Source organism: Dermochelys coriacea, chromosome 6 (genome assembly GCF_009764565.3).
Source record: "Dermochelys coriacea isolate rDerCor1 chromosome 6, rDerCor1.pri.v4, whole genome shotgun sequence".
NCBI classification, from domain to species: Eukaryota; Metazoa; Chordata; order Testudines; family Dermochelyidae; genus Dermochelys; species Dermochelys coriacea.
Genome location: NC_050073.1, coordinates 14521936 through 14549751, shown reverse-complemented (window position 1 = coordinate 14549751; position 27816 = coordinate 14521936). Strand labels below are relative to the sequence as shown.

The following is a 27816-nucleotide window of genomic DNA, read 5'->3' as shown; positions in this document are numbered from 1 at the left end:
CACTTTATCCTTGAAGAATATTGTGTATTGCAGGTGAGCCATGAGAGCCCCTATTTCACTGACTCTTCACACCAATCTAATGGCGACCAGGAATGCCACTTTCATAGATAAGTGAAGTGATGAGCATGTGGCTAAAGGTTCAAATGGGGCTATGGTTAGACTTCTGAGTAGATTTAAGACCTATGCTGGCGTGGGTTCTCAGATGTCTGGGTACATGTTCTGTATGCTTGCGAGAAACTGCTTAGTAATCGGGTGAGCAAATATCGAAGTCCCATCTAGCTGCTGATGGAAGGCTGTGATGGTGGCAAGATGAACTCTATGAACTCTATGTGAGCTCATAGCAAGCCCTGAGTTCTTTAGGGATAATAAATATTGCAGGATTAGTGGAAGTGGTGCCTGGCTTGCAGCTATTTGTTTGTTCTGGCACCATAGGAAGAATCTTTTCCATTTTTGAAGGTAAGTAGTATGCGTGTTGTGATTCCTGCTGTTTATTAACACTTGTTTTACATGTTCTGAGCAGGTTAGTTCATCGCAGTGGAGCCGTGAAGGAGCCACACCATCAGCTGAAGTTTCTCTGGGTCTGGATGGAGGACTTGACCATCGTCCTGAGAGAGAAGATTCCATAGGGGAGGGAGAGTGAACGATGTGCACATCACCATGGGTTTCAAGTAAGGGAACCATGTCTGTACTATGAGTATTATTTTGGCCCTGTCAGTTTGTATTTTGTGTTTTTTTGTGTATTTTGTATTTTACCCTGGAGATTAGAGGTATTGGTGGGAATGTGTATAGGAGGGGAGCGTTCCATTTGATGAGAAAAGCGTCCCCTAGGGATCATGGCCTTAGTCCTGCTCATGAGCAAAGCTTTGGGCATTTCTTGTTTACTGATGTCATGAACAGGTGTATGTGTGGGGATCCCCATACGTGAAATATGTGTTGTGTTATTTCATCATTCAGTTCCCATTCGTGCTCTTGGGAAAATTGTCTGCTTACTGTGTCCGCCATCATGTTCAGTTGACCCGGGAGGTATGCTGCTGTAATAGTGATGTGTTTTATGCACCAGTTCCATAGTTTAAGGCATCTGTGCATAAGGAGTGGGAACTATTCCACCCTGTCGCTTTATATAGAACATACACACAGTTGTCCGTCAGGACCCTTATCGTTTTGCCTCATATAAGAAGGAGGAAATGAGGGCATGTGTTGTGGAACGTGCATAATTCAAGCAGGGTTGATGTGTAAATGTGTTTCAGTGGGGGACCACTTTCCTTGGATTGTAGGTTGGTTTAGGTGAGCTCCCCATGCGATCAGTGAAGCATCTGTTGTGATTTGTCTGGATGATGGATCCTGTTGAAACGGGATGCCTGAGCAAACGTTTATCGGGTTTGTCCACTATCCTAGTGAATGTAGAACCTCTGGGGTCGGTGCAAGTCTTTTGTTTAGGCTGTGCTTTCGTGGAATATATACCGAGCTCCGCCATTCTCAAAGGCAACGTGTGTTGAGTCTGGTGTGTTTTACAAAGAAAGTGGTGGCTGCCATATGTCCCAAGACTTATAGGCAGGTGTGTGCAGACACCCATAGGAGATCATAAGAGGGAGATCATTGCTGTGAATCCGGGCATTGGAGTGATGCTTTAGCCTCCACTGAATCCAGGTGCACTCCTATGAAGTCCAATCATTGTGCTGGAGTTAGGATAGATTTCTTTTCATTGATTTGTAGCACTAGGGAGTGAAAAAGAGAGATGGTTTGTCAAGTAATGCATAATGTTTCTGTCAGAGTAGGGCCTTTTAGCAGGCAATCATCTAAGTATGGGAATATCAATATTCCCTGTCTGCAAAAATAAGCAGCTACCACCACTAGGATTTTGGTAAAGACACTTGGAGCTGTCAACAATCTGAATGGCAGTATTCTGTATTGGAAGTGATCTTGTCCCACTGTGAATTATAGGAATTCTCTGTGAGCGTGATGGATAGTAATGTGAAAATAAGCACCTTGCAGGTTCAAAGTTTAGAGCCAGTCACCCTCTTCCAGCACAGGGATGATAGAGTTCAGTATGACCATTTTGAATCTGTGGGTACAGACAAATTTGTTGAGTTTTCTGAGATCTAGTATGAGTTGCCAACCTCTGGGTTTTTTTTTAGAGTCAGGAAATAATGAGAATAAAATCCCTTCCCTCTGTGTTGTGTTGGAACTTGTTCCACGGCCCCTAGTTGTAGAAGGTAATGTACTTAAGAACGTAAGAATGGCCATACTGGGTCAGACCGAAGGTCCATCCAGCCCAGTATCCTGTCTACGGACAGTGGCCAATGCCAGGTGCCCCAGAGGGAGTGAACCTAACAGGTAATGATCAAGTGATCTCTCTCCTGCCATCCATCTCCATCCTTTCTTATGTTCTTACTTCTTATCTCAATAAATGCTTGTGAGAGGGTCCCTGAAGAGAAATGGGTAAAGGGGGTGGGTAGGTGGGATGGAGGTAAAGGGGACGGTATAACCCATTTGAATGATCTCTAAAACCCAATGGTCCGTGGTGATAGAGGCCCACGTATGGTAAAATGGTCGAAGCCAATGACCAAAGTTTTGGATTGTTTGTTCTATTGGCACTGATGGTCAGGGGAGGTCGGTTAGACCCTTGACCAACGTTTCAAAATTGTGTCTTGTTTGGTGGTGCTTGGGACGTCGCAGCCTGAGATTGGGTAAGGCAACATCTCCGTGGTCTGTGCCCTTGTCTTTGATTGTTGTATGGTCTCTGCTGGCGCTGAGACGTGCTGTCTCTGTTACAATTGTAAGGCTGGTATCTGCATCTCCTGTTAGGGAGTGTGTAGATCCTGAGGGTCCTCAGTGTGGCCTTCATGGAATGGAGGACATCATCCACCTTAGCAGAGGAGAGCTTGTCCCTGTCGAGGGGAAGATTCTCTACCTTGGTCTGGAGTTCCCTCAGAATATCAGATGAGTGCAACCAGGATGTTCTGTGCATGACGATAGCTGTTGGCGTCATGCATGCCGCTGTGTCCACCATGTCGAGGGATGTCTGAAGTGCTGTTCTAGCAATAAGTTGTCCCTCACTGACAATGGCATGGAATTGATCTCTTTTTTCCTCTGGAATTTCCTGGATGAAATCGTTCAGTTTTATATAATTATCACAATCGTAGTTGGTGACTAATAGTGTGTAATTGGCTGTGTGGAACTGAAGTCGCAGAAGAGTAAACTTTTTGCCCCAAGAAGTCTAGTCTCTTCCAAACCTTGTCTTGTGGTGTGGATTTGAATTGAGGATATTTGCCCCACTGGTTGACTGCATCCACCACTAAGGAGTTAGGCTCTGGGTGTGAAAAAAGGAAGTCCATGACTTTATTTGGCACATAGTATTTCCTGTCCATATGCTTATTGGTTGGGGGGATGATGGCAGGGGTTTGCCACACTGTTTCTAAAGGTTCCATCAGAGCGTCATTTATGGGCAAAGCTATTTTTGACGTAGATGAAGTGTGTAGGATCTTGAGGAGTTGGTGTTGCGTTTCTGGAACCTCCTCAAGAGGAATATTTTGGCTCTGTGCCACCCATGGCAATAACTCCTGAAAGTGTTTGAAGTTATCTGTAGTAGTGGGAGGCGGGAGCATAACTGCCTTGTCAGGGGAAGAAGAGGAGTTGTGATCAAGGGATGTTTCATATTCTGTGGTCTCATCCCTGTCTTCCTCCACTTCCTCTGTCCCCTCAGAGGGCTCGGATACCAACGTCATCACAGAGCGTACGGGTTTCCTGTGGGAAGTGGGAGATCTGTGAAATTGAGACCTGTAGGTTGCCCATGGGTCCCATTGTGGCCACTTAATGGGAAATGGAATGGGAGGGCACATCCATGGATTAGTGAGCCATGGGAGGAAGTCCCTGGTGCTCTGTTCCCTGGATCTATAATGAGATTCTGTGTCTGCTGGGGAGGAGTGTCCAGATGAGACTGCCTCCTCCATGTTGTCCTCCTCATCACTCGAAAAAAGGTGGAGCATCGGAAGATTCTGGTTGGTCCAGTGCCGTCGGTACTGGCAAGCAGGCAGAGCCAAGCAGTGGAGATCTCGGAACAGAGAACACTTCCATATATGACAAGTGCATAAGGGGGATTGTACCATTGTATGCAGTGCTGTATCCTTCTGCGCCGCCGCCCTAGGTGGAAGTGAGCCTGGTGCCAACCCTTTATGTGTAGCCTTCTTCAGTGCTGATGAGCTTGGTGCCAGATGGGGAGCCATCACAGGTGGCTGAGGTTGCGATACCATGCCCTTTGTAGGGATAGTCGGTGCTGTGGAGCAGGAGGTCGCTTTGTGCCTGCTACTCGACTCCTTTCTCCTGCCGGCAGAGGTCATGGAGCGGACGGTGTTGGAGGTGCCCAGTGCATCAATGGTGCTCATTCTGGAGGAGGTCAGCACCATGGGGAGGGATCTCGCTGGGGACTATTCTTTTTTAACAGTTCTTGGCTTGGTGGAGACATGGCCTTTTTCCTCGATTTTGTAGAGGAGTTGGCACTTAGTCTATCCATAGAGGATGGACCCGTGGAGTCCCTTGTTGCGGGCTGTCCAGGGCCCAAAGTAGAAGTGAGGAATTTCTCCATTAAAATAAGTTTAAGATAAAGATCCCTATCTCTCGTTGCTCTCACTTTGAGATTGTTGTAGTGAGCGCACTTCTGCGGTACGTGTGACTTACCTAAGCATCAGACATATAAGGAGCGGCCATCAGAAATTGGTATTGCGTCCTTACAAGAAGTATATCTTTTAAACCCTGGGGAGCCAGGCATATTTATGAAAAAGAGAGGTAGGAAAATGAAAAGTTTTTTTATGGCTATCTAACAAAGTTTAACTAACGCTAACTAGAACTATATTAATTAAAGTAACAAATTACTAATAAACAAGGGTAATAACTAGATTAAGTTAGATAGCATAATGTCTTTGAAGGCTCTTAGTGACACTGCTACCAGACTCTATCTTAAGCCGAGGATGGCTGAGAAGGAACTGCAGGAGTTGTAGTGTGCGCGAGCTAGATGAGGCACGAGTGGTGCCGTGAGACTGCTACTGCACAGGCGCATCCTGACCAGACACTGCTACTAAAAATCTCAGATTGACTGTGTGATGGGTTGGGCCACAGAAACTCCCTCAAGACTGTTACTATATGTACTGGGATACCACTGAGAACAAACCCCCCTGCCAGAAAAGGTTCCCTCGATTTCCCTTACCCGAAATAAGCAAACAGAAAATAATAAACCAGTAACCACTTTGTTTGTTCTCCAGAAATCACACTTAAACTCACTTAAAATCACTACCAGTATCTCAAAGCAATCAGCTGTGCACAGATCCTGCTCAGCTACGCCACTGTGACAGGTTGGGTCACAGAAACTCCCTCAAGACTGTCACTAGATGTGCTGGCATACTACTGAGAACAAACCCCTCTGCCAGAAAAAGCTTCCCTCCACTCCCATCTTGCTGAGCTAGACACACCAGTTGGCTCCAGCACAGACCAAGAGGCTAGGCCACACACCCCTGCAGTTCACAGAAACGAAGATTCACTTAGCCCAGGGGCTTCTCAGTTCACAGGGACTTTCCCAGCACCCAATATTCAGTCTTTCTGGGAGCCTAAACACCAAATAAATCCATTTTACTCTGTATATAAAGCTTATACAGGGTAAACTCATGAATTGTCCGCCCTTTATAAAACACTCACTCTGGGTTAATTAATAAGCAAAAAGTGATTTTATTAAGTATAAAAAGTAGGATTTAAGTGGTTCCAAGTAATAACAGACAGAACAATGTAAATTACCAAATAAAACGAAACAAAACATGCAAGTTTAAGCCTAATACATTAAGAAACTGCATACAGGTAAATCTTACCCTTTGAGATGTTTCAATAAGCTTCTTTCACAGACTGGACTCCTTCCTAGTCTTGGTCCAGTAATCACTCACACCCCCGTAATTACTGTCCTTTGTTCCAGTTTCTTTCAGGCATCTCTTGGGAGTGGAGAGGCCATCTCTTAAGCCAGCCAAAGACAAAATGGAAGGGTTTCCAAGGCCTTTTATATTTTTTCTCTTGTGGGCAGAAACCCCTTTGTTCTTCTGTGCAAAGTCACAGCAACATGATGGAGTTTGTAGCCACCAGGCAAGTCACATGTCAATGAATGATACAGCTTTTAGCAGGACAACGCCATTGTTTACATGTTAGTTTGAACATTCCCATGGAAAGCTCAGATGTAGACTGGCATCTCCCAAAGTCCATTGTCAGTTAAGTGTTTCTTGATAGGACTAGTCTCAGTAAATGTCCATTCTCAAGAAGCTGACCAAATGCTTCACTGAGGCTACTTAGAATCAAACACATTGAGATACAAGTACATAGCCAATAGTCATAACTTCCAATACAAAAATAATACGCACACAGAGACAGCATAATCATAACCAGCAAACTACAACCTTTCCATAGACACCCCACTTGACCTGCTCTGTACAAGACTTGGTGCCACCATAGAATCATAGAATCATAGAATATCAGGGTTGGAAGGGACCCCAGAAGGTCATCTAGTCCAACCCCCTGCTCAAAGCAGGACCAAGTCCCAGTTAAATCATCCCAGCTAGGGCTTTGTCAAGCCTGACCTTAAAAACCTCTAAGGAAGGAGATTCTACCACCTCCCTAGGTAACGCATTCCAGTGTTTCACCACCCTCTTAGTGAAAAAGTTTTTCCTAATATCCAATCTAAACCTCCCCCATTGCAACTTGAGACCATTACTCCTCGTTCTGTCATCTGCTACCATTGAGAACAGTCTAGAGCCATCCTCTTTGAAACCCCCTTTCAGGTAGTTGAAAGCAGCTATCAAATCCCCCCTCATTCTTCTCTTCTGCAGACTAAACAATCCCAGCTCCCTCAGCCTCTCCTCATAAGTCATGTGCTCTAGACCCCTAATCATTTTCGTTGCCCTTCGTTGTACTCTTTCCAATTTATCCACATCCTTCCTGTAGTGTGGGGCCCAAAACTGGACACAGTACTCCAGATGAGGCCTCACCAGTGTCGAATAGAGGGGAACGATCACGTCCCTCGATCTGCTCGCTATGCCCCTACTTATACAACCCAAAATGCCATTGGCCTTCTTGGCAACAAGGGCACACTGCTGACTCATATCCAGCTTCTCGTCCACTGTCACCCCTAGGTCCTTTTCCGCAGAACTGCTGCCGAGCCATTCGGTCCCTAGTCTGTAGCGGTGCATTGGATTCTTCCATCCTAAGTGCAGGACCCTGCATTTATCCTTATTGAACCTCATTAGATTTCTTTTGGCCCAATCCTCCAATTTGTCTAGGTCCTTCTGTATCCTATCCCTCCCCTCCAGCGTATCTACCACTCCTCCCAGTTTAGTATCATCCGCAAATTTGCTGAGAGTGCAATCCACACCATCCTCCAGATCATTTATGAAGATATTGAACAAAACGGGCCCCAGGACCGACCCCTGGGGCACTCCACTTGACACCGGCTGCCAACTAGACATGGAGCCATTGATCACTACCCGTTGAGCCCGACAATCTAGCCAGCTTTCTACCCACCTTATAGTGCATTCATCCAGCCCATACTTCCTTAACTTGCTGACAAGAATGCTGTGGGAGACCGTGTCAAAAGCTTTGCTAAAGTCAAGAAACAATACATCCACTGCTTTCCCTTCATCCACAGAACCAGTAATCTCATCATAAAAGGCGATTAGATTAGTCAGGCATGACCTTCCCTTGGTGAATCCATGCTGACTGTTCCTGATCACTTTCCTCTCCTCTAAGTGCTTCAGGATTGATTCTTTGAGGACCTGCTCCATGATTTTTCCAGGGACTGAGGTGAGGCTGACCGGCCTGTAGTTCCCAGGATCCTCCTTCTTCCCTTTTTTAAAGATGGGCACTACATTAGCCTTTTTCCAGTCATCCGGGACTTCCCCCGTTCGCCACGAGTTTTCAAAGATAATGGCCAAGGGCTCTGCAATCACAGCCGCCAATTCCTTCAGCACTCTCGGATGCAATTCGTCCGGCCCCATGGACTTGTGCACGTCCAGCTTTTCTAAATAGTCCCTAACCACCTCTATCTCTACAGAGGGCTGGCCATCTCTTCCCCATTTTGTGTTGCCCAGCACAGCAGTCTGGGAGCTGACCTTGTTAGTGAAAACAGAGGCAAAAAAAGCATTGAGTACATTAGCTTTTTCCACATCCTCTGTCACTAGCTTGCCTCCCTCATTCAGTAAGGGGCCCACACTTTCCTTGGCTTTCTTCTTGTTGCCAACATACCTGAAGAAACCCTTCTTGTTACTCTTGACATCTCTTGCTAGCTGCAGCTCCAGGTGCGATTTGGCCCTCCTGATATCTTTCCTACATGCCCGAGCAATATTTTTATACTCTTCCCTGGTCATATGTCCAAGCTTCCACTTCTTGTAAGCTTCTTTTTTATGTTTAAGATCCGCTAGGATTTCACCATTAAGCCAAGCTGGTCGCCTGCCATATTTACTATTCTTTCGACTCATCGGGATGGTTTGTCCCTGTAACCTCAACAGGGATTCCTTGAAATACAGCCAGCTCTCCTGGACTCCCTTCCCTTTCATGTTAGTCCCCCAGGGGATCCTGGCCATCTGTTCCCTGAGGGAGTCAAAGTCTGCTTTCCTGAAGTCCAGGGTCCGTATCCTGCTGCTTACCTTTCTTCCCTGCGTCAGGATCCTGAACTCAACCAACTCATGGTCACTGCCTCCCAGATTCCCATCCACTTTTGCTTCCCCCACTAATTCTACCCGGTTTGTGAGCAGCAGGTCAAGAAAAGCGCTCCCCCTAGTTGGCTCCCCGAGCACTTGCACCAGGAAATTGTCCCCTACGCTTTCCAAAAACTTCCTGGATTGTCTATGCACCGCTGTATTGCTCTCCCAGCAGATATCAGGAAAATTAAAGTCACCCATGAGAATCAGGGCATGCGATCTAGTAGCTTCCGTGAGTTGCCGGAAGAAAGCCTCATCCACCTCATCCCCCTGGTCCGGTGGTCTATAGCAGACTCCCACCATGACATCACTCTTGTTGCACACACTTCTAAACTTAATCCAGAGACACTCAGGTTTTTCCACAGTTTCGTACCGGAGCTCTGAGCAGTCATACTGCTCCCTTACATACAGTGCTACTCCCCCACCTTTTCTGCCCTGCCTGTCCTTCCTGAACAGTTTATAACCATCCATGACTGTACTCCAGTCATGTGAGTTATCCCACCAAGTCTCTGTTATTCCAATCACGTCATAATTCCTTGACATCACCAGGACCTCCAGTTCTCCCTGCTTGTTTCCAAGGCTTTGTGCATTTGTATATAAGCACTTGAGATAACCTGTTGATCGCCCCTCATTCCCAGTATGAGGCAGGAGCCCTCCCCTCACAGACCTTCCTGCCTGTGCTTCCTCCCGGTATCCCGCTTTCCCACTTACCTCAGGGCTTTGGTCTCCTTCCCCCGGTGAACCTAGTTTAAAGCCCTCCTCACTAGGTTAGCCAGCCTGCTGGCAAAGATGTTCTTCCCTCTCTTCGTAAGATGGAGCCCGTCTCTGCCCAGCACTCCTCCTTCATGGAACACCATCCCATGGTCAAAGAATCCAAAGCCTTCTCTCCGACACCACCTGCGTAGCCATTCGTTGACCTCCACGATTCGACGGTCCCTACCCAGGCCTTTTCCTTCCACGGGGAGGATGGACGAGAACACCACTTGCGCCTCCAACTCCTTTATCCTTCTTCCCTGTTTGCAACAATGACCCTGTTTGCAACAATGATCTATGCGGTCACAGCTCATGTCAATAATGTCACAGATGGGACACACCGACACCTGAAGTGGAGCACCCACAGAGACAGCACGCAAAGAAGAAGATTTGGTTTTCCAAAAACTTGATTTACAATTACCTTGAAATTTAGGGGGGATATGGTGCACTGGTGCAATCGCTACTGGAATATTATGTCCACTTCTGATGTCCCAAACTCCAAAAGGATACTGATTAAATTGGAGAGCGATCAACGGGACAGGAGAATGATTAAAGGATTGGAAAACATGCGTTACAGACGCAATGAGCTCAGTCTGTTAAGTTTAACCAAAAGAAAAAAACGGCTAAGGGTGACTTGATCACAATCTATAAATACCTACATGGGGAACAACATTTTGATATAGGGATCTTCAGTCTAACAGACTGAACAAGATCCAATGGCTGGAAATGGAAGCTAGACAATTTAAAACTGAAAATAAGGTAAAAAAAATAAGTGAATGTAATTAATCATCGGAACGTCTTACCAAGGGTTATGGTGAATTCTCCATCACTGACAATTTTAAATCAAGATAGGATTTTTCTAAAAGATATGCTCTAGTTCAAATACGAATTAATTCAAGGAAGTCCAGTGGTCTGTGTTATACAGGTCAGACTAGATGACTACAGTGGTCTCTTTTGGCCTCACAGTCTATGATTCTATTCTATTTATATGATATAGAGATAGAGAGGTGTATAAAACTGTTTCAATCTATCTAGTACTAGTAGATACTAAAATAAAACCTTGTGAAAGAAAGCTGAACGCAATACTACTGTTTTCTTGTTCATGAACATATCTTTGTATTTTAAATACAGTGCACTTGTAATTGCATCGTCTGTAATACCTTTTTTTTATTTTCAAATTTAAAAGTTATGAATAGAAATTACAACAAATACAGACCACCTAATCTGAAACTTCACAATCAGGTGATCAATTTAAGATAAACAATGGTCCCTTTGAATATGTGTTAACTACTTATGATAAACAATCTGTTCCACATAACTTTGTTAGACACTACACGCTTTGGTAGACTTTGTTAGACACTACAAATCATGGTCTTAATAAAGACAAGGATTTATGGTTTATAACAAAAATCTGTAATCTACTAACCTCCCTTTTTGTCATATGACTGCATAGGTGCTAATGAGCCATTTCACCTTGAAAGGTCCCTTAGAAAGTGTGATAACTACTTGTGCTGAACAATCGGTTCCACCTTGTATTTAGCTGCAACATTCTGAGTACCTTTCCCAGACTTGAAGAAGAGCACTGCTTAGTTTAAAAGCTTGTCTCTTTCACCAACAGATATTGGTCCAGTAAAAGATATTACCTCACCCACCTTCTAATATCCTGGGACCAACACAGCTACAACACTGCAAACAACCCATAGAAAAGGATGGATATTTCACATATCTTGGCTGCACTGTAAGTACAACAGATGGAACAAAGACATTAAAGTGAGAATAGTGAAAGCCAGACATGCCTTTGTAACTCTAAAGCCCCTCTGTAGAAACAGAAATCTTGCCCTCCAAAGTAACTTTGAATATTTAACACAATTGTAGAGTCAGTTTTACTATATCGTATTGAAACTTGGAGTTAAGTTGAATTAAGGCCTTACTATCTAAACTCCAAATTTTCATAAACAGCTAACAGCCTTAGACAAATCCTCAATATCAGTTGGCCAGAAAAAGAGTCACTAAGGAAGCACTCTAGAGGAGAATGAAACAGAAACCAATAGAACAGGAAATTACAGGGGGAAAAAATGAAGATGGTTAGGACATACATGGAGGAAAGACCCAAAGAGAATAACAATATGGGCACTGGACTGGAACCTCTGGGGTAAGCAGCAACAAGACCAAGCATAACAAGGAAATGCACAATACAAGCAGAATTGAAAGCTATCAGAATAACATGGTGCACCTAAGACTGCAGACTGGCAAAAATGGAAGGCAGTGGTGAAGGTCCTATGTTCAGCATAAAAGAGAGAGAAATAGTAGCTAATACAACTTATATAGTAATAACTTTAAAGCATCTTATGCTTTCTCTTCATATGGGAACTGTGCTTATTCACACACTTAAATCAAGAAAAAAATATATAAATAGAAATCTCTGTTTTGTTGAATCTTACTGGTATCATTCTGACATTTTGATTGATTGTTCCTTCTGGAGGGCAGGTACTTAGTGACAAATCATTAGAATTTCTATGGTGCATCATTAAGGAAGACAGAAAATGGACATTGTATGAGTGCGACAGTGGATGAGGTGGATATGTATGTTTAGCTTCTTCTGAAGGATTTAGGTCTTGTAGCTTCTGACATTTTCCAAGGATTCCATTATCATGATTGTCTTCTACAAGTGGCTGTATTTTGACCTTGAGTATTGTATTTTGACTTTCAATAGTAAGAGGGTATTTGAATTGATCCAGCAAAGTTTCTCCAACAGCCATAGCGCATAAATGACTGTCTTGACTGGAGTGAAATCCTTCTTCACCAGGTTTATTAATTACTGTATTTTCAAAGTTAAGGTTTTCAGAACTAAATGGCCTATTTTGACTAAATATTTCAGTGATAAATCCATCTTCTGTACTTGAAATTCCACCAAGCAGTATCTGATTTTCCATAGCCACAGTTGGAATCTCAGTTTGTTCACATCTGTTTTTCTCTTTGGGGATATCTAACTTTTCTAGATCAAAATTCTTCTTCGTAAGTCTTTTATCTATAAAATAAATAGCATAATTTTAACAAAACAAACACACACAATTAAAGGTTTCAGAGTAGCAGCAGTGTTAGTCTGTATTCGCAAAAAGAAAAGGAGTACTTCTGGCACCTTAGAGACTAACAAATTTATTTGAGCATAAGCTTTCGTGAGCTACAGCTCACTTCATCGGATGCATTCAGTGGAAAATACAGTGGGGAGATTTATATACATAGAGAACATGAAACAATGGGTGTTTACCATACACACTGTAACGAGAGTGATCTCTTAAGATGACCTATTAAGCAGGAGAGTGGGGGAGAAAAAATCTTTTGTAGTGATAATCAAGGTGGGCCATTTCCAGCAGTTGACAAGAATGTCTGAGGATCAAGAACGTCCTCTCCAACGCATCATCAAGGATCTACAACCACACACCACACAACAGAACCACTAACCCAGGAACCTATCCTTGCAACAAAGCCCGTTGCCAACTCTGCCCACATATCTATTCAGGGGACACCATCATAGGGTCTAATCAGATCAGCCACACTATCAGAGGCTCCTTCACCTGCACATCTACCAATGTGATATATGCCATCATGTGCCAGCAATGCCCCTCTGCCATGTACATTGGTCAAACTGGACAGTCTCTATGTAAAAGAATAAATGGACACAAATCAGACGTCAAGAATTATAACATTCAAAAACCAAATCTCTTTGGTCATGCGATTACAGACCTAAAAGTGGCAATTCTTCAACAAAAAAACTTCAAAACCAGACTCCAACGAGAGACTGCTGAATTGGAATTAATTTGCAAACTGGATACCATTAATTTAGGCTTGAAAAAAGACTGGGAGTGGATGGGTCATTACACAAAGTAAAACTATTTTCACATGTTTATTCCCCCCACCGTTCCTCCCACGTTCTTGTCAACTGCTGGAAATGGCACACCTTGATTATCACTACAAAAGATTCTCCGCCTCCCCCCCCCCCCCCCGCTCTCCTGCTTAATAGTTCACCTTAAGTGATCACTTTGGTTACAGTGTGTATGGTAACACCCATTGTTTCATGTTCTCTATATATATAAATCTCCCTGCTGTATTTTCCACTGAAAGCATCCAATGAAGTAAGCTGTAGCTCAAGAAAGCTTATGCTCAAATAAATTAGTTAGTCTCTAAGGTGCCACAAGTACTCCTTTTCTTTGTACACAATTAAAGATGAGCCCAAATCAATGTCTAATTCCAAACAAACCCACTTGATGGCAAAATTCATAACCAGAACTGAATATGCAGCCAAAATTTTAGCAAATTTTTAAAAAATGAAAATCCAACACTTTATATTCTATTATAGCAACTATTAGTCACATTAGCTCCATATAAATATTATTTATATTACAGTAGTGCCTAGAGCCCAGGGCAATATTGTGCTAGCCACTCTACAAATATATAACAAAGAGATATATCCTGAAAACTAGTTTACTATCATTCTCAATACTCAAGCAGGGGTGGGATGGATTGTCACATTCAACCCCAAGAGAGACGGGGATTTTGGTGGGGAGACACAGGCACAATCCTCTAACCCCAGGAGACAGAGGAGAGAAAACAGGGCAAGTGCAAAAAAAAGGGTAAGGAGAAGAGAAAAAGTTTTATTATTCCTATTGTGTCCAGGAGCCTGAGTGATAGATTTGCATCCAAAATCTGCAGGGATCTGGATAACTAGTGCCTAGACTCCAGGATGGGGTGTGTGGAGGAACTGGTAGACTGTGGTTTCTAAACACTGCTTGTGTTATCATTTGCAGAAGAAGAAAGAGGAGATTGGGACCCCAGTGGGAACATAACCCTCAACCCTCTGTGCGTATGACTGGATTTTGAGCCTGCCCCACATGAGAGGGACATGGTTTTAATCCCCAGTGGGGCACAAGGGAAGCTCAGGCTGGATTGTGACCCCCATCTCCCCCGGAGCACTGTGGGCTCCATTAGGGACAGCTCTCCCATGTGTGCATCACGATACTCCCTCTATCTGCAGGTATAATGTGCATTGGGACCCCCAGTCCCGGGATCAACCCGCAACTGGGGGGGACCTCCAGTGGGACCCCCTATGCCGGGGTTGGACAGCCTGCCCCGCCCCGTGGATGGGGCAACCTGGTGCGCTCACTACCCCCCGGCGATCAGGCTGCAGCCTCCTTCACCTTCCCCTCGCCCCGCAGCGAGCTCCCGCCTTTCTCCCTCCATGCCCCGCCCGGCTCCGCGCTGGGCCTAGGAGGGGTCAGCGTGCCGAGTCCCACCCCCGCGCGCCCTGCGACCGTTGGAGGGCCTACGCGAGAGCCGCGCGGGGGGAGGGAGCTTCTGTAGGGCCGGTGGAGTCACGTGGCGAGGGCCACTTCAGGCCTCGCGCGGGCTGATCGCGGAGCGCTGCGTGCGCGGGACAACAAAGGCGGGAGCAGCAGCCCCGGGGGATGCCGCCGCCGCCGCGCGCAGAAGCAGGGCTGCGTCCGTCGCCCTGCCCGGCTCCCACATGGCTGCCCCGGCCAGCCCCAGCAGCGCGTGGGAGGCGGGCAAGGAACCAGAGAGCGCGCTCTGCACCACGCCGCCTCCGGCCCAGCCCGGGCACGGCCATTTTGAGCGGGTCCCTCCGTTCCTCTCCTGGGGACAGGGCTCAGCAGCGTGTACTCATGCTCCCGCAGAAGGGGGCCTTAGGGTAAGGAAACAAGAGGTGGAGGCCTAAGGGGGAAGCCACCAAAGTGCCCTCTGAGCTCTAATGCAAGGAGGACTTGCCTTCTCAGGGCCCTAGCCGTGGTGTTTGAGCCATTGCACGGTGCCATACTGCCCTTTAGTGCCCACCTTTTTATCCTTACGATCGTACCATTACCCTCCTTCCAAACGCTTCGCGTGAACCAGCTTTGTTGTGCCCCAGTCTTTGCTATTTAAAAAAATACGAAGTTAAAACGAGCGCTGGGCCATGGCTGTAGGCGCCGCTCCTGAAAACGTTTTAAATGTAGGGAAATGAACTCCTGCGTGCGCTCCTTAAAGCGAGTCGTTCTAATAGACTTGAACAGCACGTGGAGGTACGGGGCCGCGGACGGTTATCACCTTTGAAATGCAAAAAACCTGCCCTCCCCCCACAAGGCGAGCCCACAGCACCGCCAACCCCCAGGCACAAGGCAACTCCCCCCCCAAACAGCCACTTGCAGTATCTGTACAGATAACACGTACAGATAAGACTAACACTGGGCTCCTCACTCTCGTGTGACACAAACCTCTCACACTTGGGCATACAGCAGGGCTGGCCGCTTTCTAAACGCACAAAACTTAATACCCCTTGCCCTGCCCCCACTCACTCCATCCCCCCACCCTCGCTCACTTTAACTGGGCTGGGGCAGGGGGTGAGGGCTCTGACTGGGAGAGCAGGCTCTGGGGTAGGATCATGAGGGATTCAGGATGCAGGAGGGGGCTCTGGGCTAGGGCAGAGGGTTGGGGTGCAGGCTCTGGCCAGGCAGCACTTACCTCAGACGGCTCCTGGAAGCAGCCAGCATGTCTGGCTCCTAGGTGGAGAGGCCAGGGCTCTCAGTGCGCTGCCTGCGCCCACAGGCGCCACCCCTGCAGCCAACTGGTTCCCAGTAATGGGAGCTGTGGAGCCAGCACTCAGGTCAGGGACAGTGCAGTGCCCCCGACTGCCCCTGTACCTAAGAGCGGGACATGGCGGCCACTTCCAGGAGTTGTGCGGAGCAGGGGAGCCTGCCATAGCCTGACTGTTTCACCGCCGACCGGATTTTTGTGGCCTGGTCAGTGGTGCTGACTGGAGCTGCCAGGGTCCATTTTTGACTGGGCATTCTGGGATCAAAAACCAGATGCCCGACAGCTCTAGCATCCAGCTGCTGTATTTTCAACAGTTTTGATCTGTTATTCCTTAAACTGGAAGTGGGAACACTGCAGCATCTTTAGCTGGACACAAACCTTTAACATTAGATATCCCACTGTATTATGATAATTATGCAAATCTTTAGACCCACATAAAAACTGGTAAATTATTTTTCTGACAACTGGCAAATTCGTTTATTAAAACTAAACAAAAACCAGACAGGCCGCTCAGATACTGGCAAGGTGGTAATCCTAGGTCCACGAGCAGAGATATGGGAGCAAAGGATAAGGAAGAAGACTCCAAAAGAATGGGAGATAATCGTAAAACTCTTAATTTTTATTTTTCAGAGTCCGAAAGGCAGAACAAATATAATTAAAGAACAAACTAGTAGTATTAGATGTAAATAAATGATGAAAAAACAGTACAAGTGGAATAAATGAGCATGATAAAACCAGTATAAATTAGTAAATCCTATATAGGAAATCAATATGGTACAAAGCATAATAAATTAGGAACTTTTTTAAACTTGTGGGGCTAAAGTCAGGCACCCTAATGCATATTCCCACCAAAAACAATAAAACAAAACTTTAAAAATAGTTAGGGCCATCAACCAGAGTAAATGTTAACACCTAAATATTAAGTCTCCCAAATCACACCAAAAAGCTAAATATTAAAATTCTGGAAATGCACAATTGAGTTGTCCAGTCAATCACATGTAATAACCGATTTACTATAATTCCTACCAAATTCTATTACCCTATTCTATTATCAACCTTAGCTTTGTCCTCTTTAAATCACTGGTTGAGACTCAACCAATCAAGAACTTTAATAAATATATACATAATATTTTAACTTCGCAGTGCTTCTTAGTATTGTGTACCACACAAAAAAATTAGAGCTAAACTGTCACTTTCATACAACTTTGAAGCAAACAAAAGTGAGCAGTTCCACTGTGTGTACATAATGTAGAGGATAGGAAGATTAAAAAATTTTTAATTAACGATAACCTACATTCACTGTGCATTTAAGATTTACATCCAAAAGAGCACATTTTTATTTACATGCAGTTGACATTCTAAGATAAATGAAATACAAACCATGTTTAGAAATTATCTGCTCCAAATAAAAAATACATAAGACTTATCCTTTTCAACATGTACAATAAAAACGAACTCTTCCTGTGCCAATTATATTTACACTCTCTTAAGGAATGTAAAATTGCATTGATAACTGCACTACCTACAACTACATATGTAACATTTAAAACCTGAGAGTCAAATCTAAATATTTTCTTAATAAAAAATTCTCCTACCAGCGAATATGTCAATGTAATACAGATTGGTCAATGGTCATCTTAAATAGTGCATGATTTCTGCAGCTCCAAAAGGACAATTCACTGTGAAGTTGCTGCAGTAGTCTGATTAGATGCCATGCCTGCCAGTTGCAGTTAGGCTTATTTGATAATCTCCTTGCCTGCACACTGTATCTGACCCAATAAAAATTATCTGGCCCACTTCTAGCATTACAATATTTACATGACTATGCATCTGTGATCTTCAGCAGGGCCTCCTCCCAAACTTGTGTATCAAATTCATGTGAAACCCAGAGGGGAAAAAAAATCTACGTGGCAGAGTCAAAATAAGATTATGGTCAGAAAATATTCATATTCTTAATCTAAAAATAAATTAGACATTTTCCTTTACAGGGCTGTTAATGTTATAATATAGTTTTTGTACTGACCACTCCTGTATATGTTACATGATCCTTTTATATACAGTTGCTCTGTATATAAAGTACTTGCCACATTTTATGCTGCTTAGGCTCTGTGTGATATAAAGACTGTTTAAAAGGAACACAGTCTTGAATCCTAGGGAACGGAGGTATCACAAAAAGCTATTTCATTTAATTTCATAGCAACCATGAACTGTGAAGGTTTCTTTACTCGGCTTTTAAAATTTCCATTATATACCTTTTTGAGTAGTACTGCTCAGTTTTTTTCCCCCCTTTCTCCCCCCCCCCCCCCATTTGCTTTCCTCATTAACTGTGTTGATTCTCTCTGGCCTTACCCAGACCCTCTCCAGGCAGAGACCAGCAAATGCTAGATTTCACCATTCTGGCATTAAAATTTGGCTGTCTTAATCCTTTCTGCTTAAAGATGTTTGGAAATGTGGTGGGTGCTGCTTTAAGCGTGAGGGAGACAAGATGAAGTTCCTTAGCTGCGACAGTCTTCTTCTATGGATTGCCCAACGGGTTTGTATGTAGCTAATGGCTACGTTCTCTGGAGTCCCAGAGAAAATGTGCATGAGATGCAGCAGTTATCTTAGGTGACTTAAACAGCGAAATAGTGTTTTTTAGAAATGTGGTTCTGAAAAAAAGTTAATTCATTGTCTCACTGGGACTGGTCTTTCATTAGACAGACAAAGGGGCATTTCACATAGGGGCCCTCAGCCAAATTGCAATGTGTAAAAACATGAACTCTTATCCGATGTTGCACCTAAATAAATCACAACTTGAGAATTAAATTTACAATCCCATTCCCCTTGTTCAGCATAGAAAATGTATAGAAATAATTCAAAAAACAAGAACCCCATAGTGTAAGGTTTCCCTGTATTTGAGGCCTTTCATTTTTAAGGCACTGTCATACAACATGCAGGTATGTTCATATGGTAATAAAATTAAGATGTGGCGAACTATATGCTTATAAAACAGAGGAAAATAGGTGATACCTGCCATTCTTTTATGTAACACAACTATTTTACCACCCACTGTAGCATATACTTATTTCCAAGAAGCACAGTATATTTTTCCAGTTAGTGCACTACATTAGATTATGTCAGGTTAAGAAATACCTTTAAAAAGTGACAACTTAGATGAATACCCAAAAGTCTCATCACTGTCAGAAGCAGCAGATATAATAATTGATGTTTTGCTACTCGTACATAGGAAGGCAAATACTTTCTGCTGATTGAGGTTGACTTAATAAATTTTATCCACTCATTTATGAAATACAAGTAGACCCAGATTTTAAGTAAAAAGTTACCATATGTACACAAAATTGAGACAGGCCTACAGTAGCTACAGTACACGTCTTTCACATGATGTTGCTTTACAGTATCCCTAGAATCAAATAGGACGTCAGAAGTCATCCCTTATGGGAAGAAAACTCTTCTGAGCTATTGTGAAATGATGGGACATTTGAACCTCAGCCTAGGTGTTGAATCCTTATTCACAGGTGGTCACTGGATGATTATGACCCAAATGCCCCTCTAACCGTTGCAGAGTACACCTTGCTTTCATTCATTGATCAGAAGAGTTCTCGCCCCAATGGCAGGACACTGGCATTGATATTAAGGAATCACTTGGTAGAGTTCATACCAACGCCAAATAAAGCCATGGTGTCAACCATTGCTTGCTTGATGTTGTTTCCAAAACGATGAGAATCCTAAGAATAAAAAGATATAACAAGAGTTATAATGCAGTTGTAATGCCACCATTATCTTGTAGCCAAACTTAACTATTTCCTCCTTTCATTTTTTGTAATATTGAAATTTATGGAATGAAGCAGTCATCTATTCATAGTGAAGCAGGAGAATGTGAAAATCTGAATAAAGTTTAATGCAGTATACAAGGCGGCTATCTCAGCATGGATCCTCCTCCATTATCCATTTACTTCCCTGTAAATAGAATTTAGCTGTATTTTAGTTTGAAATTATATGGGTCTCTATTGTAGGTTAAATTGAAAAAATTTCTCCCTCAGGAACAGCACTGACTTTTGCAGATTACTATTTCAAATAGTAATTTTTTTTTTATTTTTTTTTGTAAATAAGACTCAGCAGGAACTGATTTTCAAATGACACCAAAATATTAGGAAATACACATGATCTGGGAGAAATCTTTTAACATGAAGTCTCTGGTGACAATTTTGACATACTACACCCCATATTCTTCATAGACATATTGTTATAATATGATTACAGCATATCTAAGATGTATTTTATGCAAGATGGGTTTTGTGAGATAACATTGGAAAGGTTATGATTTACTGAACATAATTATCCTATTTGTATGCATGTATGATTTTTGTATCTAAAGTTAGGAATATTGACTATCATCTGTACTATAAGTGTTTGCACCTGAGGAATGCTCACCAGACAGAATGCAATCAGCTAATTTCCCACCTTCCTGGGATGCTACAAACAGCCTCTGACTCCTGGCTGCTTTGACACTGCAGGGTCACGTGATCAAAGTCTCATGGTACTGGACTCCATAACAGAATACCAGTATTTTTCCACAGGGGGAAGAGAGGGGGGTGGGGGGGAAGAGACCACACAGGAAAACAAAGGATTCCCGCTATACGTAAAACCTATTTAAGGCCGAGGAGTGACTTAATTAAGTTCATTCTTCACTGAATCCCTGCCTAGACTGCTGGAAACATCTAAGGGTATGTCTACACTGGCAAGTTTCTGCGCAATAAGTTATACCACTTTTATTAAAGCGCTGGAATTAAACTGCTGTTGCATGTCCACACTGTGCTCCTTGTGCCAGTGGAACGCATCCACCTTTGCAGCTCTTGCAACAGCAAAGACAGCAGTGCATTGTGGTAGCTATCCCACTGTGCAACTGGCTGCAGGGTGCTTTGGGAAGGGTTTGCAATGCCTCATGAGGCAGGCACGGCATCACATGATGCAGGTTTCCCAATCCAGTTGTTCCATGGGCATCCTACTACATTGCCAGTTGCTTTTCAACTGAAGTGGGGGGTGGGCAGAGAGAGTGTAGGGCAGGAGAAGAGTGCGTTTTGGGGGACAGAGAGTGTGTCCACATGCTGTCTTACAAATTCAGACAATGGCAGAAAGCAACCAGTCCTGAGCCGGGGGAGGGGGAAACCCTGACATAAACCCCCGCCTCCCTCCCTGGGCGCTCTCTCTCTCTCTCACACACACACACACATGCCTGCCGCTGTGTTCAACAGCAGGAGCAGTCCATATTAATGGTTTGCTTTGTGTCCCAGAGCAGATCAGCACAGCATGCAATGGCTGTCAGAAACAGAGCTTTGAAAGGGAGGGGGGCACATATCTCCAGAGCAGCCACTTGAGGGATTATGGGACACTTCCGGAGGCCAATTGATTGCTTTCTGCACTGTAATGTGTTTACACTGCCAATACAGCGCTGGACACTCTGCACTGTAAGGCTTATGACTCAAGGTGGTGGTTTTTTTTTTTTTTTTTTTTTTTTTTTGCAACGCTGCAACTGAGGAGTTTCTGCACACTAAGTGGCTTGGCAGTGTGTACACCTCGGGAGTTACACCGCAGAAAGCTGCTTTACTGTGCAGAATCTTGCCAGTGTAGACAAGGCCTAAGAGACAAAGACAAAGTGGTGGGGAGAGGGACTGAGCCCAGGCTGGGAAGGTGTCTGGCCTGTGAAATAAATACCTGGAGTTTTAATCTGCAAGCAAGAGCAGCTTGCCTTCAAGAACCTCTGCAATTTGCTTAAAACAACATTTAGGGTGAAAAATTACTACTTGTAACCAGTTTTTTTTTAGTGTATTAAGCTTAGTTTGAGTGTTTATTTTATTTGCTCAGTAATCTGCTTTGATTTGTTTGCTCTCCATTATAATCACTTAAAATCTTTTGTAGTTAATAAACTTGTTTTTGTTTTCTTTAAAACCAGTTTTCATAACTGGGAGGCAAATAGCTGTGCATAACTTCCTCCACATTGAGGGAGGGAGCAATTTTCATGAGCTTATGCTGCACAGTTCTCTGTGCAACACAAGACGATACAATTTTGGATTTGCACTCCAGAGAGTGGTGTGCACTCAACTGCTGCGCAATTCCCTAGCTGAGTCTTCCCATGCAGAGCTGATTTCAGTTTCTGTGTCTTTCTGCAGCTGGGTGTGTCCCTACTTGTGTGTGTGCTGGAGTAGGCTTGAGGGCCTGGCTCAGCAGGACAGTGTAAGGGAGCCCTGGCTGGTGGAACAGGCAGACTCAGTGGTACCCCAGTACATCAGGTGGCACCCGGGGGAGGAGGAAAGAAGGGGAACCTGTCACAAATACATTTCGTACTTGAGGTTGTGTTGGGATCTCTTATCTTTCTGGCATCAGAAGGTTATGAAAACTATACTAAATAATAGTACAACAATGCTCTAGTCTATTAATAATAAACTCTGAACCAGACCAGTTTTCCTTCTTGTAAGTTAAAGATCAATAATGAAAGGAAGAAATTAAGATTAAAAATAGAACCAAACAGTTATAACACTGAACACAGTGCACACTGGGTGTAGAAATAATATTGAAGTCAAGGTCACTAATAAAAAATGCTTCCTTCTTGGTATGGAACATTGACTTCGCTGATGAGTAAGGCAAAAAAAATCAAGGCAACTAAAGGATGAATAATTAAGGGCATCTATATTCCAATAAACAATTTCCATGATGCAAGGACAAAAATTTATGTTTTTATCCATTTATGAATAGGTGGTAGTAGCACTGGAAGCGTCATTAAGATATATTAAATTACCTATGAGATCACCTATGGGGCTAAAATTCAGCAGGTTTACAGAAACAGTAAAAAAAATAAAGTGAATGACTGAGGCTCGCCCTGTATCACAGGATAGTCTCACCTGATCCTAATGGATGACCCTCACTAAAAACTTCAGAATATATTACACATTTATTAAATACCAATCAACACAATAACTGGACAAACTTCACAAACTATTGTTTAGACGAGGAGGTATTTTTTTCAGAAAGAGGTGGCATACATTCTGCACTGTCTGAAAGCTCCAATGCCTCCAACTAGTGGAAGGCCTGAAGAAAGATGCGCAGTATTAAAAAGCGCAACTCCACCAGTGTTGTTTACTGGATGGATATGGACTATCTTACATGAGTCACATGGCACTGCATGTGTGAGAGAAAGATCAGGCCATATATTTTCATGGTGTATGAAAGTCTGGATGAACTTGAATGAGGGCAGCTTCCATTGTTTATAAAGATATTCAACACACAAGTTCAGAAAAACAGATTCACAGCAGATCTAAAAAAGTCAACAGGGAAGCTATATACTACAGATTCATATATGTTTTTAAAAATATGACTCAAGGGGCATTTCACAAATGAATCCGCAAATGTAATCACTACTGAGCTGTGTAGAAAAGGTTAATAAAATTGTAATTTTACTTCACACTTACTGTCTCAGGACAAGAGAATTTGCTGGACACATGGAAATGGATGAGGTGTTCACCCACAAGAATGTAAGACACACCATAACCATCATCAGCAACCTGTGGAAAAAGTATTTAGCAATAGGTTTGCATCCGATGAAGTGAGCTGTAGCTCACGAAAGCTTATGCTCTAATAAATTTGTTAGTCTCTAAGGTGCCACGGGTACTCCTTTTCTTTTTGCGAATACAGACTCACACGGCTGCTACTCTGAAACCAGCAATAGGTTTAATACACTCATATATAAACACCACAATTCCTGTTCTATAACCAGGTATTAAAATAACTTGAAGTTTTCTCTAAAGCAGGGATTCTTGATCTTTTCTGAACCACACCTCACCTTGGCAGGTTTTTTTTATTTATTTAAAATTTGGAGCCCTTCCGCCCCACTGTCAGGTCACAACTTGCAGCCAGGACAAATTTGGCCCCTCACTTTTACTATAATTACTGTTAGAAGGCTTGCAGTGGCTCTCTAAAAAGTTTGATATAACCCCCGGTTGACCACCTCTGCTGTAATGGAAAAATAAATTTTAATGCATGTTTAATGATGCTTCAGCTCAAAGAATTACTGCTATTTAGGGGAACACAGAACAGATTAAATGGTCTGCCTTCAATGTTATCAGCACATGACGATCCAAGTGTCAAAATGCAGCTCCATGGGACAGACCTATAATACACACAGGAAGGACTGTCCAGCTGTGCACCTCCTACTTATTAAATGTAATGCATCCTCCCTGCACGTGGGGGCATCTTCCATTCTTGTTGAGCAGTCTGATATCCTAGTATTCTCTCTTTATACTATAGGGTCATGTTCTGTAGAGCTTTAAAAGAAGAGCAGAGAAACTAGGGAGTAATGAAGTAATGAGTCCTTGGGCTGCCACTGTCGCAATGGAAGAGCTCTTTTCTATCATTTTTTGGAGGGATGCTAGAGGTATCACAAGTGGAGCCCCTTTGGAAGTGAAGAGAACAGTCAGGGGCAAGACAAAAGAAATAATAAAAACAGGAAGAGAGAATTTGATGAGTGAGACAATGGAACATAAGTAAGAGCAAAAATGAAGGGACAAAAAAGAATGGACTGAAATCCCTATGGCTGAAACACATTTCTTTGTTGGCAAAAGTGTCCTCTTTTGGATACTAATTACTGGCTATATATAATCTGGATGTTGTGGTTCATGAAACATTTCTCAAGTCAAACTACCCCATAGAAAGGATTTCCGAGGTTCAAACGCTGCCAGGGGAAGTTTCACTTAGTCTTGTTGAGTAGGTAAAAGTCTTATGTAGAAAAAAAATATCTATTCAGAAGCCTCCTAATTTGAACACCCCTTTGGGGAGCTCTCTTATTTTATGACATTGCAATTTAAAAAAAATGTATCTCAGTGTACTGGAGAAAAGATAAAAATCATACCAAGGATGTGATTTAAAGGTATTTTCAGGCTGATTAACTGGTCAGAGAGTACAGTATCACATAGCAGATATACTGCAATCCCCACCTTTGACTGGAGGGAATCTAACAAAAATAGGAACAGTACACATGAGCCTTCATCTGCAGCTATTCTGTGTCCTCAGTGGTTGTTCAGCAGAAAATAGGAATGTGTCATAATGAACACAAATACCACAAGAGGTGAAGTTAGTCCCCATCCACCAGCTTTCATGGTATAGTTATATCTGCCTAGCACACCTGGATTCCTCTGCAAAACCCACCCAATTTACCTAGTCTGAAAGAAAAGAACAAAGCCAACACAACAGATTCTCCTCAGAACATACATACAAAAGGAAAACATTAACACACATACTTTCAGAATCCCCCAACTCGTCTTCAGTCTCCATATTACTGAGATGAAAGTTTCAAGTTAGGCGCATGCAAACTAAGCCCCTGTTTAAGTATGCATTACAAAATATGTTTTAAAAAACCCCAAACTTACAGGTCCAAAGCCTCCGCCACTGGCTACAAACTCTGGGTTCTTCTCCAGATCAATGTGCTGCTGTGGTGTCTGACTTGTTGACAACCTCCAAGGCTCTGACAAAACCTTTAGAGCATATGAAGTCCAGAGTAATGTGCATATGGACAGCTTGTGTGTTGCAATTAAGTAGTTGTGATCAAGCTAAGCTACAAGACTTTGCTTAATAAAGCACTACTACTAAATATGAACTCCAATAAACATTCCCAATGGAATGAACAGGTTAAAATGAATGATCTATATTTCAGGACAAGCTATGTTAAAAAAAGAGCAGCACATAAGGTCTTGACGTTGATCCCATACAGAAAACAGATTAAGTTCCTGTTAGTAGCATGTTTGGAAAAGGCTTGCTGAAATAAGAAGCGTGATCACTAAGGATCTGATCCAAGGCCCACTAAAGTCAGTGGAAAGATTCCCACTAACTTCAATGGGCTTTGGGTCAGGCCCTTGATTTGCACAGTAAAGTATTAAGAAACTGTAACCCTTACAAAAAAGTAAGAGTTCTGTGTAATCTCTAGTTATAGCACACCAGTTTCAAGACAGGACTAAGGAAAACTGCAAAAAGTTGTTTTCCTCCTCAGTCTGATAATTACATTCATTAATCTCTGTGACCCAGACAATGATCCCATACGTGATTAATCTTTTATGGAATGAAGCAGAAAAGTATTTTTATCATCCATGAGAAAAAGTGCAATACTGCACCATTTTTGCATGTCTAGACCTTACAAACCCAAACTATATAATTAAATTAAAGAACTTTATTAATCAAGATCCGTGGTTCTCAACCTATATTTATAATTGTGGGCCATGTTACATGGGCTGCAGGTTGAGAACCACAGCGCCCACCCCACTATCCCCCCCACCAGACCTCTATGTCCAGCGCTCCCCGCCCAGAGACTCCTCCACTGCGTGGGGCCAAGAGCGCCATGCACAGGGTGGGGCAGCTGGAGCCAGGACATGGACCCCGCCACATGTGGGGCCAGGCAGCCATGGCTATTTTTTTTTTTTAAAAATTAATTGAAGCACATAGCTTGGCCGCAGCTGTTTGCTAGCTGGGCCCTGGGTTGAGAACCACTGATCTAGATAATGTTCTGTTAGTGCAATAATCCGTAACATGTATACGGTTTCCTAAGCAAACATTAACTTCAAAGGGTGATATTTTACAGTGACTTCACCTTACATGTAAATAATGTAATCTAGAGGAAAATTAAAAGCCTAACTCCAATGATTGATCACTATCAATCATTCTTTTTGCAATACCTGTCACATCTCTTTGAACCACTGCTGACACTTTCTACTCTACAAAAATAGTTTTCTGCAAGTTGTGTCTTTGTATCTTATCTAGTCTCCTATAAAGCTGAATACTACTACGGGAAAATCTACACTACAAATTTGCAGTTGTGCAACTGAAGTGCTTCTGGTGAAGACTTAACACTTAACTCCACCTCTGTAAGAGACGGTAGCTATGTCGGAAGGAGAATCTCTTTCGCTGACATAGCGCTGTCTAAACCAGTACTTAGATCAGTATAATTATGTCGCTCAGGGGTATGGATTATTCACACCCCAGAGCAACATAGTTATAGGGAAGTAATTTTGTTGTGTAGACCAGAGCTAAATTAGCATCATTAATGTATTTCAAAATGTCAGCGTAACCAACTCAATCTCACATTTTCCTTAGAACTACATATTTTAACATAAAATTATAGTAAACTCATATCAGAAAAAGCTAATTACTGATAACTAATCTTTTGTTTACTTGATGAAGCTACTACTGGATAGCAACCAAGAAAGGTTACTTACTTCCTTAAGGAAAGGAGACTCAACACCAAGGTATTTGGACACCACATAAAGGCAGAACAGATGGCGGTCAATGCCTGCACCAGTCATGGCAAGACGATACAAGTGCTGGTGTTTATCAGCAGCAATCCTGAGTAGTTTACACCTCTTTTCATTCTAAAGAATAATAAAAAAAAACATACCAAGGAAACAGACAGAAGGTATTTAAATTGGGAAATCAAAATCAAAACCTGCAGTACTAAAAGCCAAGTACAAGACAAAGTATGCAACAAAAACCAGCTATGAGGAACAACTACCAACAGCAAGAAAGGAAGTTTGAAGTGATGTGGGATTTATTTTTTTTAAATCCAACTTTTCTAGTTTTAACATATTTCAATTTCTGGAGTTATATCAATAGTTTCTGGTAGAACTGTAGTGAAGGTACATTTAGTTCTAGAACAGAGATGTAACTCACTGAATCAGGTACAGCATGAGATAAGATTACAACACTAGCCCTATGAAGTTTGCCTCTT

The 27816-nt window shown here is 43.0% G+C and overlaps 2 protein-coding genes across 5 annotated transcripts in view; both read right to left on the bottom strand.

Moving 5' to 3' along the window:
- TESMIN (testis expressed metallothionein like protein) overlaps positions 1 to 12497 on the bottom strand; it is a 37821-nt gene extending 25324 nt beyond the window's left edge. The window contains exon 1 of the mRNA XM_043517915.1: positions 11915 to 12497. Within this exon, the coding sequence (XP_043373850.1) occupies positions 11915 to 12406 (492 nt within the window). The 5' untranslated portion in view covers positions 12407 to 12497. The remainder of the gene's footprint in view (positions 1 to 11914) is intronic.
- Positions 12498 to 16651: 4154 nt separating this feature from the next.
- CPT1A (carnitine palmitoyltransferase 1A) overlaps positions 16652 to 27816 on the bottom strand; it is a 73459-nt gene continuing 62294 nt past the window's right edge. For 3 of the 4 annotated variants that reach the window (XM_038404910.2, XM_038404909.2, XM_043517913.1), the window contains 4 exons: positions 27308 to 27460; positions 25472 to 25576; positions 23519 to 23611; positions 16652 to 19780 (listed from right to left, as the gene is read on the bottom strand). In XM_038404910.2, the coding sequence (XP_038260838.1) occupies positions 19694 to 19780; positions 23519 to 23611; positions 25472 to 25576; positions 27308 to 27460 (438 nt within the window). In that variant the 3' untranslated portion in view covers positions 16652 to 19693. The remainder of the gene's footprint in view (positions 19781 to 23518; positions 23612 to 25471; positions 25577 to 27307; positions 27461 to 27816) is intronic. The other variant, XM_043517914.1, reaches the window with a different exon arrangement.